The 12,115-nt window shown below is 37.4% G+C and overlaps 1 protein-coding gene across 4 annotated transcripts in view; it reads left to right on the top strand.

Annotated features, from left to right (window-relative positions):
• MID2 (midline 2) overlaps positions 1 to 12,115 on the top strand; it is a 148,826-nt gene that overhangs the window by 11,187 nt on the left and 125,524 nt on the right. For all 4 annotated transcript variants that reach the window (XM_079124409.1, XM_079124408.1, XM_079124406.1 and 1 more), the window contains one exon: positions 2,447 to 3,162. In XM_079124409.1, coding sequence (XP_078980535.1) covers positions 2,503 to 3,162 — 660 coding nt within the window. In that variant the 5' untranslated portion in view covers positions 2,447 to 2,502. The remainder of the gene's footprint in view (positions 1 to 2,446; positions 3,163 to 12,115) is intronic.

Genomic DNA, 12,115 nt, shown 5'->3' with positions numbered 1-12,115 from the left:
AATAAAGGTGTAAAGAGCACAGGCATTGGTATTAGACTGACCTGTGTCTGGGTATTATGTTCCCAATTGATTTACTTAATGATGCTAAGCCCCACTTTTCTAACTATATGATGGATATAGCAATAATACCTTTCTCACAGGTTTTGTGAAAGAATTTAATGAAATAATGTGCGTAAAATGCTTAGCATTGTACTCAGAATACAGGAGGTACTCAATAAATGCTAAATCCCTTCTTCTTCTTTAAGGAATACTTTATTAACAACTATTGAATACCTAGCTTGCAGGAGGTGTCATGCTGTGAATAAAAATATGAAATTTTTGATGCCCCAGAATAGCTGAAAGAGTTCCCTGGATATACAGATATGTAAATGAAATGAAACAGAATTTTCTGGAAGCCAGAAGTGGTTGAAGTTATAAATGTAAATGAGAGAACTCCTTGGTTTATAGGCTTGATGTTTACCAGACAGAGAAAATTGGAAAAGGATCTGATTTTTTTCAGGGGTAGTGGGGGAACATAAGTTCATTTATGGACATGTTGAATTTGAGCATCTAAGTGAAATAAAGTAGCTATCTAAATGATATTTCTGCCTTGAGTGGAGATTGGAATCTTTCTGCTCTGTAAATTTTCCAGTTCTAAGATTCTGATATATATATATATATATATATATATATATATATATATATATATCAGAATATATATATATATACATATTTTAATTTTTCATCTTGGTAAGTGAATCTTGATAGATTTTATAAGCTATAAAATAGTGACCAACAATTTTCAAGTACTTACAGATTGTAAAAGAAAAATAAATCTCAGATTATTTTTCAGTACACATATGCTAGGCACGCACTCTAACACTGAGCTACACATCCCCAACCCACATCTTACATTTCTTTTGAAAAGTGGTTATACAGATCCTTGAACCTACTAAACTAAGAGTGGTTTGCTTTACAAAGAGATTCTTCCCTTTTACATCCCACTTTCCTATAAATTTCCATTAAGTATCTAGTTAGTTTAGTGTGCTTAAAAGATTTTATTTAGCAACAGCCTTTAGGTATATATCTATTGTACATATGCACTAGGCTTAATTATACTCAGTATTTATGCACTCTGTGAGAGGGCTGTGCAGATATAACTGATAAATATCTGAATACCAACAGTGGATTCAAAATTTCAAGTCTCCATGAGGGTTTCCAGTGATAGCAAGATGATGAACAAAAGCTACTCAAAATCAAAAGATGCCTTTTTCTTTCCGATACTAATAGGATTAACAATTTCAGGCAGTAAGATATGTTTTATATTTTTACTTATTTAAAGCTAACTTAGAATATTTATGTGTGTGGGTTTTAATTAATGGAAGATCCATAGCAGTAAGTATCTGTATGTTTAACTCAGAAATGCCCGTAGGAGAATGGAAAGACTGAGAGACAGACCAAGTCATTAGTTTCTTGTCAGATAGGTGATTTCTTTTACTCTCTGATGCACACTAAAATGAAAGTCCCCAGATCTGAAAATTTCTGGCTGCTCATCTGGCTAAGTTTTATCTAGATCTTGGTTTGCATCTGGTTATGTTTTAGGAAGCATTAAAAGACATATGGAAGATAAGCTTCATAACAAGATTTTGCTGGTTCAGAGAATGTTTAAAAATGAAATCAAACTGAAGCCACAAGGTAATATGACTATCATTGATCAGCAACTATTGCTGAATATGTCAAAACTCAAAGTTCATTCCCATTTGATTTGATGGGTCTTCGAAAGGTGAGGAAAGAAAGCAAATGTGAAAACTCTCATTTTTTGTTTCTAGCAACTCGGTTTACTAGAAATGGGATGAAACCGACATTTTCATGTGTGATAATAGGAAGTAATTTAAGTTCACACTCTGAAGAAGAACTTAGTGTCCTGCACTACATTTTTTATAAAGTTCTCTCTTTTTTCATGCAGGCTCTCAAAATGGAATCATTTCAGGAAGTAGAGAGTTAGCTTGAAAGTTGGGCTTGCTTGCTTTCCACTGGATGTGAAATAGAAGAAGCCCTTATATCTTTCCTTTATGTGAAATAGAGAAAAATATTGGAGAATAGGAATTAAGAATTTTGCAGGGCCTCCAACTCATCATAGTCTAGGAGAAGAGATGTAAGTGGAGAATATGTGAGAAAATGATCCATGTCAATATTGTGAGCTGGAAAGGTAATGTTAATCAGAAAACCAAAGGTGGCCACTTGGTTCTATTTATTAGTGCAAGAGAATAAATGCAGGCATTTATCAAAAATAATGTTTGAAGAAGGAAAAAACAGTTACCGGACTAGTTCGCAAATCACTTTCCTATTGCTTCAAGCATCCCTGGGTAGTTCAGCATATAAAGTCTCCATTGGTTAGAGTATAATTATGCTATATTCACTTTTCTGTTGGAAATACATGATGACTCTTGCTTTGTATTTCTTACAGGTGAAAGCCCAGCCTCTGTGGTTCTTAATGCCTCAGCAGGATTATTTTCACTAAAGATGGAAACACTGGAGTCTGAATTGACCTGTCCAATCTGCCTCGAGTTGTTCGAAGATCCGCTTCTGCTCCCTTGTGCTCACAGCCTGTGCTTCAGCTGTGCCCATCGCATCTTGGTCTCGAGCTGCAGCTCCGGTGAATCCATTGAACCCATTACTGCTTTCCAGTGTCCCACGTGCAGGTATGTTATCTCGCTGAACCACCGGGGCCTTGATGGCCTCAAGAGGAATGTGACCCTGCAGAACATTATCGATCGCTTCCAGAAGGCTTCAGTCAGTGGGCCCAATTCCCCAAGTGAGAGCCGTCGGGAAAGGACTTACAGGCCCAGTTCCGCCATGTCTAGTGAGCGAATTGCTTGCCAATTCTGTGAGCAGGACCCACCAAGAGATGCAGTGAAAACATGCATCACCTGTGAGGTCTCCTACTGTGACCGTTGCCTACGGGCCACACACCCCAACAAGAAACCTTTTACCAGCCATCGCCTGGTGGAACCAGTGCCAGACACACATCTTCGAGGGATCACCTGCCTGGACCATGAGAATGAGAAAGTGAACATGTACTGTGTATCTGATGACCAATTGATCTGTGCCTTATGCAAACTGGTGGGTCGTCACCGAGACCATCAGGTCGCTTCACTGAATGATCGATTTGAGAAACTCAAGGTAAGGGATCTGGGAAATATCCCTTACATGACTTTGACTCTTAATACATAGTTATACAGTTAGCAAGTTCCCTAATAAAATGGGTTGCTTTTCCTATAGACGTAAGTGATCTCCAAGTTGTTCTAATGAGGAATAACTTGACCTGCAAGCTCTCACTGGAAACTGTTTTATCTGTTGCATAAACCTGCTTGCATTCATATACTTCTGGACAATTCCAGGGGAGTTAGCCCATGGCTCACTCTACCAGTAGTTCATCCAGAGAATCAGCACCCTCTCTCCTCTGTCAGTGGCATATTGTACATTGCATATCTTTGCTATGATTTTTCTACCTCTTCTTTTAAGTATGTGAATGCCTGTGTAGGTGTACTACAATAAACATATGCACTGATTTGCATATGTTTGGGTGTGTCTCTGTGTAGGTGTAGTTGGAGGTGTCTGAGTATATCTATATAGATGAGAGATTTTTGTGAAGGACATTAGCATATGTTTGTGTTTACATGTTCAGTACAGTAAAGAAACAGAAGTATGGCATTGGCCATTACAAATTGCCATTAAGCACTTAACACAGCTAATTCTAAACCTGCCTTAAAAAGAAAAAAAATTCAAAGAAACAAACAAAAATAATGTACCACAAAATTAGGAGGGATAATCAAAGAACTGAACTAAAAATTTAAACTAAATGCAATAAATATTTAATCCAGTATTAAATTTAATGCCAGTGCTTGTTATTATGGGCTACAGACTGAAACACTTGTTTGTAGTACCCACCTTGGAATTTTCAAGTCCTTATTTGTGTTCAGTGGACAGTGGACAGGTTTTTGAAGTTGTGACATTTAATGTTTATGTGCAAATCTAAGTTCCTATTTTTTTAAGTCCTCCTACCTCACATCAATGCTAACAAATGTCAGATCTAACAAATCACTTTATTCCCATTGCCTGCTATGTGGTATAATTTCTCTTTAAGAAGGAAACTACATAACAAAGATTCCAGAAAAATAAAATGTTTAAATGGATAGTACAACTGCCATCTCAAAATAGGTCCTGAGTATAGAGGCCAAGAGAATAAAGAGCTAGACAGGGGCAGGGCGTGGTGGCGCACATCTGTAATCCCAGCAGCTCGGGAGGCTGAGGCAGAAGGATTGTGAGTACAAAACCAGCCTCAGCAATTTAGCGAGGTGCTGAGAAACTCAGTGTGACCCTGTCTCTAAATAAAATACAAAAAATGTCTGGGGATGAGGCTCAGTGGTTAAGTGCCCCTGGGTTTAATCCCCAGTACCAAAAAAAAAAAAAAAAAAAAAAAAGAGCTGGAGAGCATGTAAGGAGAGCAAGAAAGGAGTGGAGATTTTCTTCTTGCCATATTCTGGAAAATTTAGTCAAACTTATGTTAAAAATATAATGTTGGTGAGGGTAGCAGTAGTCAGAACAGGACACATTTTCCCTTCCATAATTTGTCATAAGTTATATCAAGAGTAGTCACACTGACAAAGGTTTGTACTTCTTGAGGTTATTATTTATATCTAATGTATATAAAATTCAATGTTTATCTTTTGATTTCACTCAAGGTGATACTCTCATTCATATCAAGGCAACAGATGGGGATTATCTCATTGACTTCAATCCTTAGAATCATAAAATTTTAGTCCTTGGACCTGGTCTAGTCAAAACCCTACAATTTAAAGTTTATAAGCTGAGTCTTTGAAAGGTTAAGGGATTTGGCCAAAGTTAACAGAATTGTTTAGTAATAGGAGAACTGGCACTGAAACTAAGTCTCTAAATCAAGTTAACTATTCTTTTCACTGTTGCCTGCTGCCACTTTGTTTTGGATGTATGTTCGTGAAATGTGATTTGAAACTTAACTTTATGCTCCTGCAACTGCACATTTCATGGGTCACAGATAAATGATTAGCAGCATCAAAGAAAGGGCATATTATATAAACTTACAACTTCATAATGGTGAAAGACGGGGGAGGGATTGTAGGAAGAATGGGGGATATGGAGAGGATGGAACAGTCTCTGCCAAATATTTGCAGGTGTTAGGACTATAATAAGGCATTGGCCTTGAGAAATATTCCAAACAAATATCTGTATCCATATGTACTGTTGAGATAACAAAAAGACCGGAGAGAGTAAGCCTGTATCTACCAAACACCAGCTATTTGAAAACATCTGAAAGCATGAAAACATTGAATGATTGATTAGACATTCGGCATCATCCAGCTGTATAATCTTGTCTCTGGGGATAGAGGAAACACGAAAGTATTTTATCAAAAAAATGCTTTAGTATGCAACTAGTCAGTAATTTTTGGAGAAAGAAAGAGCAGATTTTTAATAGTTCCCCTTTAGTTTTTTAGGAAATGTGCAGAAAATTCTGATTATAAATTAAGTGGAAACTATTTTTGCTCATTTTTGGATGGAGAGTGGAAACATATGAATCATTCCCAACTATGTGGTTTGTTATTTTGTCTGGAACATCTTGGACTTTGGGGAGGAGAAGGAGGTGCTGCTGTGTGTGTGTGTGTGTGTGTGTGTGTGTGTGTGTGTGTGTGGTGGGGTCATTTTTGTTTGGTGGCAAGTGTAAAAGGATATCAGTTCTCCATATTAAGCAGAGAGCAGGGATGATTTTTAGTGTAATATATACTCACTTCTTGGGGTTAATTTTGAATTAGAGAAGCACTTAGGATTATCCTTTTAATCTGCTTGGTTCCTCCCCAAGGAGAAAAAAAGAAAGTTGACTAGCAGAAGCTGTGGGGGAGACTGTCTGAACATACTCCTCTGGCCCTGAGAAGGGGAGGGAAATCCTGTAAGAGGAGAGAAAGGAGAAGACTGATTTTATTTATGTATATCTCAAAGGGGTTGACTTTCTGTCCTGTAACTAATACAGTGTTTATTTTTATGTTTTAACTCTGGAGCTTCATTTTTAGTGTTTATAACTACCTTTTATGTACTAACCTCCCTGATTAAAATTAGTGGTCTCTAATATTTGCTTGTTCAGCTAAGTATAAACAAACCATTGTATTATAGATGAAATATCAGAATAACCAGAAGCTGGCTTGTCATCTTAACATATACTCAAAATGAATTAGAGGGCTTGGGATACTTACATAGTATTGTGATCTTATTTAGTTGTCTAGTCTACCTATAAGATTGAGATGTAGAACACATGTCCTTTGGAAAGCTACCAGTGGTTCAATTAATTCTCCAATTTCAAAGGATACTTGTGTTCTTGATAATAATTACAGTTGTAAGGCCTATCAGAGTAATCATTTTCTTCATTGCCTCTCTCTTTCTTCTGACTTACTAGTCCCAATATATATCTCAGTTTATGATATGTGCTGCATTTGTATAAAACTATTTCACATTCAAGAATTTTCATCATCCCATGAGTTTCTCCCCTTATCAAAGATTAATATTATAACAATAAATGTTGACTGTTAAAAAAATGGTCAAATGTTGATGGCTCTTTATTGCTGATAGACCTCAACTTGATACTCTATGTCCTATACAACTCCATGTGGCCCACTTATCTTTTCCCTTTACTACTCTGAAACATGCTACCTTCATTTACCCTCCTGTCTCCTAAACATCCCATTCTCTTTTGCTAATGCTCTTCCCTTGGCCTGCTTAGGAATTACACTTATTTTTGGTGTTCAATTCAAACCCCTCAAGCTCACCCAATATACCACAGGTATATCCATAAATTCATTGAGGCCAGGCAGTTTCTTAAGTATCCTCCTTAATGTGTAGCACACGTAGTATATGCTTATGAAATCCAAATGAATTGTCATCTTTATGGTTTTGCAGGAAGTATACCATTTTCTGTAGATTGCTTTGGTTCTCATCTTAGTAGACAGAAATTGATCTTGCAACTATGAGTACTTTAGAGGTCTGAAAAGTCTCCTGTGAACTACTGACAATCCTTAAAACCAGAGTGTTAGCAAAAGTATGGCATGTCCTTAATTTTAAATATCCTATTCATTTTGATGGCTGAATTTTCCAACTTCCTAACCCTATGGTGACATCTGTATAAATCAGATGTGATTATTATAATTCTCTTTGCGAATGATGTCTTCACATTTCCATGCCCACAGCCTGCCAAAACTATAGCGGATGAAAACCAGGGGGAATAGAGGAATTTCCTGAAAGGAATAAACAAGCAAATTTTCTTTTTCTTATTACATTGCCACAAACTCATTACTACAAATAATTTTTAAATGAAGTTATATTTATATATGAGGGATCTTGTTATAAAATATTACCTGGCACTGGAATAAGCTTTTTGCCAGTGGGAAAGTAAAACACACACACACACACACACACACACACACACACACACACACACACGAAGAGAGAGCTAAAGATTGCCAAACAAAGAGAAGGGAGATATGAGACCTGGAGAATGTTCAAAGGAAAACCACAACAGGAGTTAAAAGTTTGGAAAATATGATATTCTAGAATCTTATCAGAGTTGATTACTTGTCCTTTTTCCTACTCAAGTCACTCTGTCATTCACTCACCAATTCTCACTCAGCTGCCACCTTCTCCCAGTTGTCTACTCACCCACTTGACACTCACTTCCATTGACAAAGACAGATACCCTCTCAACTTATGTACCAGTGCACATTTGACTATTTCTGGACTAGTACGAGTATGAATGTAAGAGTAAGGATGAAAAATATCTTTACAAGAGACCAGGTTGAGAAAGGATATATATGTATACATACCTATGCATCATTTTATAAGAATGTGTATAATTCTTGCATGAATGAGCGGCTGAGAATGACTCTGTGGCTGTATATCCATGTGTCTACAAATGTGTGTTACTGTAAGTAAAGATGAGATTGTATCTGTATTTCTGAAATGTTGGATAGGAGGGGACCATGAATATAAGGAAAACACTCTGTAGTCACTTTAGGGAGGGTTAGTAAGGCTAGGGATCACTCTAATAAATGACTTCCACTGCATTCACTTGTACAAGAAACATCTTCAATGGAGGCCAGGATGAGTTACCCTAGGTGAAGGAATAGTTAAAGATGTTTCTTGCTCACATTCACTTGAGTCCCGAACCACAGTAGGTAAATATAATAAGTACAAAATATTTGAGTCCATATTTACACTCTCCAGGATGTATAGTGGTCACGGTGGACATATGTGGATGGGAGTAGGGCCAGTATCTGTCAAGGGGCTTCTCAGTTAAACCAGACTTCAACTCATGGTCATAAAGTCATTATTGCTTGTAGATTTGGCTTCTCTGCTGTCTCTATCTGTTCAAGACTTGCTCCCCATTATATATAATATGTACAAATCTGTACATGTTTCATGTATCTATATAGGTAAAAATGCATTTTATTCTATCTCTACTCAAACTGTGTCCTAAGACTACTGTGAATCCTTGTTCTTTTTCCTCCAAGATTTATATTGATTTATCTGGCTTTATACTCATTTAATATTAACAGAATCCTGTGTTGAATGATGTTTTCTGTTGTTTCCATTGTTTCAGATCAAGTTTAACAAGTAGAATACTCCTATCATTTGTGCTCTCATCTTTCGGTTTTTGTTATTTGTTTTGTCCCAAGTCTTCTCTTCATCAACATCTGAAAGGTGCTAATGATCATTAGTTTGAGAATATTTTGCAAATATTGACTCAGATTGTTCTGCGGTTGATAAAAAAAAATCCTGTTTTTGTTGGGTAAAGAAACATAGTTGGAAATATAATATAGGTGAGGAAAGATTACAGAAACAAGAATTATTACACTCAAAGCAGTGGAGTTTGAAGGGAAAATGTGATAATGGCCTTTAAGTTCATGAAAGGTTGAAATAATGAGGTAACACCTTGTTAATTGTCATCCCTAGATAGAACAACCCCTAAAGTTAGAGTGCTTGCCTAACATGCACAAGGCCCTAGGTTAAATCCCTAGTACCTAAAAAAAGATAGAATAGTTAATAACCTAAACTGTAGCATTAGGAATTTAGGCTAGGGAGTAATTCACTCACTTAACAATGAATGAATACTTGAATTTTACTGAACACTTTGGACATTGTGTCCTACCACAGAAAAACAGATATAGTTGCTACCAAAAAGGGGGCTTGGAGTTCAGTAGCGGAAACAGACAAGTAAATGGAAAGTTCTAACTCAAGATGGTGAATGCTATGACAGAGGTTTTCACTAGGTGCTCAGAATCACAGAGGAAAAAAATCAAAGAATGTTATCAAGTCAGAAACAGAGAATCATGAATGCATTTGTCAAGAGTAGAAGTCTCAAACTAGAGTCCATGAAGAAAGAATTGGCAGGACTTGGTATATGACTATAGTGTTATATATGACGGAGAGAAAGAATTTTTAAACGATTTTTTGAGTTGTAAATATCTTGAAGAATAATATTATTCAAGGCATTATCCTGACATTGAGAACAGAAATGGGGAAATTAAGAAAAGGCAGCAGTTTGGGTTGGATGGTTTAACTTTAGTTTGAATTTGTTGTGATTGTGGGTCATTCAACTTTCACTTATTCATCAGAATTTACTGGACACCTATTAGATGCCAGGCACTAGGAGAGGTTTTGGGGTTACACTGATTAAAGACAGCATAGTCTTATCCTTGATGGAGCTCTCAGTTTAGTGTGGGGAGACAGTCAAGTAAGGACACAGTTATAAGACAGTGTAGACATAAAGAGTTGTGATGGAGCATAGGAGGGACAGTGAGAGATTTGGGGTAGGTTTTTACAACCTCCCAATCAGGGGATGGGGTAAACTCAGGGAAGGGAATGTTCTAATACACAGAAAAGAATGTGTTCAAACATCTGGAAATAGAGAAGCATGGAGTAAGTATGGAGTGCTCTTAGAAAGGAAAATGCTAGTGTTCTAGATGGAATTGAAATTCAGGCCTTTGCAGTGGCAGAAAAATCAGGGCTAGACAAAGAGATTGGAGTGGCTTCAGCATGGAGGTAGACTTGTGAAGTCGTGAGCCAAGTGGGGGCCAAGAATTGAGCCTTGCAGCACACTCATGTTCTAGAAATTAGACATGAAGTGAGAGCAGATGAAAGAGAGAAAAAAAAAGTTGTGCATGACAGGCTGGCACTGAAGACGAGGAGTGCAAGTGTAATACAGTCCTGAGGCTTCTAGGAAAGTAGAGTTGGCTTTGGCTAACTAGTTTGAGTGGTACCAAAATAAATACTGGATTTAAGTTTTTAGTGCAGATTTTCTTTTAGAAGGTCCACATAATAATTTACCCATTTAAGTTAGATATTTAATTATGCTGTATGCCTGATGACAGGGTGGAAATGAAGGATGGTTAGGTGAGGGGAAATGGGGAGGTGTGTGTCTTTGTTCGATAGAGTCTTCTGTGAAGAAGAGGGTTGGCAACCTGTTTTACCTGGTTTGAGTGTCTAATTATTCTCTAACAAGTTTCAAGTAGAGTTGGCCTATGTGATGTACATCCAGTTTATCACCTGCATCTCATTCTGGGATGTAGCCTATGTCTATACAACAGCAAATAAATGTTTGGGGAAAGAATAAACTGTGGCATAAGGGTGTGGGCTTCAGTTTGTGGACCAGATGGTGTGTTCTGTTGTTGAAAGGCCATATGTAATTGATACATAAAGTGACAGACTGAAGCAAAAGCAAAGTAAGTATTTTAAGACAAGCAGTTAAAAAAAGAAGGCAGAATGTGACCCCCAAAGCATGTGAAGATTCTGACTTCTGACTTTTGGAAAAGCTAGGAATATTGGTGTGTAGACAGGATGTTAAAAAAGAACATGTCAAACAATAGTAATGGGATCACTGGCTCAGATTATTTTTAAAGATGAAGTTGTCTTCTGTGCATTGGGACGAGTTGGGCTTGGGATGGATTGTCCTTTCTTCCTTTCTTCACTTCTCCCTCTCCCCATCCACCTCAAGGTTCAATTTCCACATCAAAACTTCAAGATTGGAATCTTGCCTAGGTTTAGATAATGTTCCCCTTGTACCTGTTAGAAAGCAAGAAAGAAACACATATTCAATGACAATACTAGATGTTTCAATAGAACAAACGGAAAGGCTTGCATCCCATTTTAGTCTTCAAAACTTACTGAGTCAAGTTGGTGCATGCAAGTGTGCTCATAAACATGTGACTACATCTGCCTTCCTAGAGTATGACAGATGGAGATCAGAGTCCAGTTTGTCCTGTAACATTAATCTCTTGCTTTTATGAAGAGCTGGTGTTTGATGAATGGCTAGGTTTTTTTGAGGGAGCATGTAAGAAAGTTACCTGAAATAACCTGTGTCTAGAGAAGTTAAAAAAAATAGCAATTATTTTGATAGGGTTAGACAAGTCATTTTTTTAAAATGGGATGCTGTCTGGAAGAATAACCTGTGCCCACCTTTCTCAGATGGCAAAACATGTTCCTCTTTGGGAAAGGTACTACAGAGCACAAAGAGGCTGTCTGTGTAACACAAATGAAGTGGAACATGGGTAAAAATGGAACCAGTGTAGACTGCCAATTTAACTAACTTGGGTCATTTGAATCTCAATTGTGCAAGCCAGCCAAATCTTCTCCTTGCTTTGTGTTGTTCAGACATGTGTACAATTTTGTGAGAGCGAGAATGATATAGTCATCTGGAGGTAAAGAGGGTCTCCCATTTTCATAAACAAAATGGTTTCTCTAACCCTCACAAAGGGGAAGCACAGAAGGACCCAGAGGTAACCTCCTGTTGCAGGAAATGGGAGCTTCATCCTGCTTTCCCTGCCAACCTCCTGTCCCCATTTCCTCCCAGCATATATCTCCATTCCAATCTCCCTGCCACTTTGGCTCTCTTGCTGTCATGGTTCAACTATTCTGAGAAAGTTGTACTAACTGAGTTTAGACAGAGGGAACCTGGCCCCGTCATTAACAGGACTGTACAAGAAAAGAACAAAACAAACCAATTCTTTAAACTAAACAACAAGGAAGAAAGCACGTTTATTTTTACATAAAGAAAATT

The sequence above is a fragment of the Sciurus vulgaris genome, assembly GCF_902686455.1.
Source record: "Sciurus vulgaris genome assembly, chromosome: X".
NCBI classification, from domain to species: Eukaryota; Metazoa; Chordata; class Mammalia; order Rodentia; family Sciuridae; genus Sciurus; species Sciurus vulgaris.
This window is presented reverse-complemented; position numbering and strand designations above follow the sequence as displayed.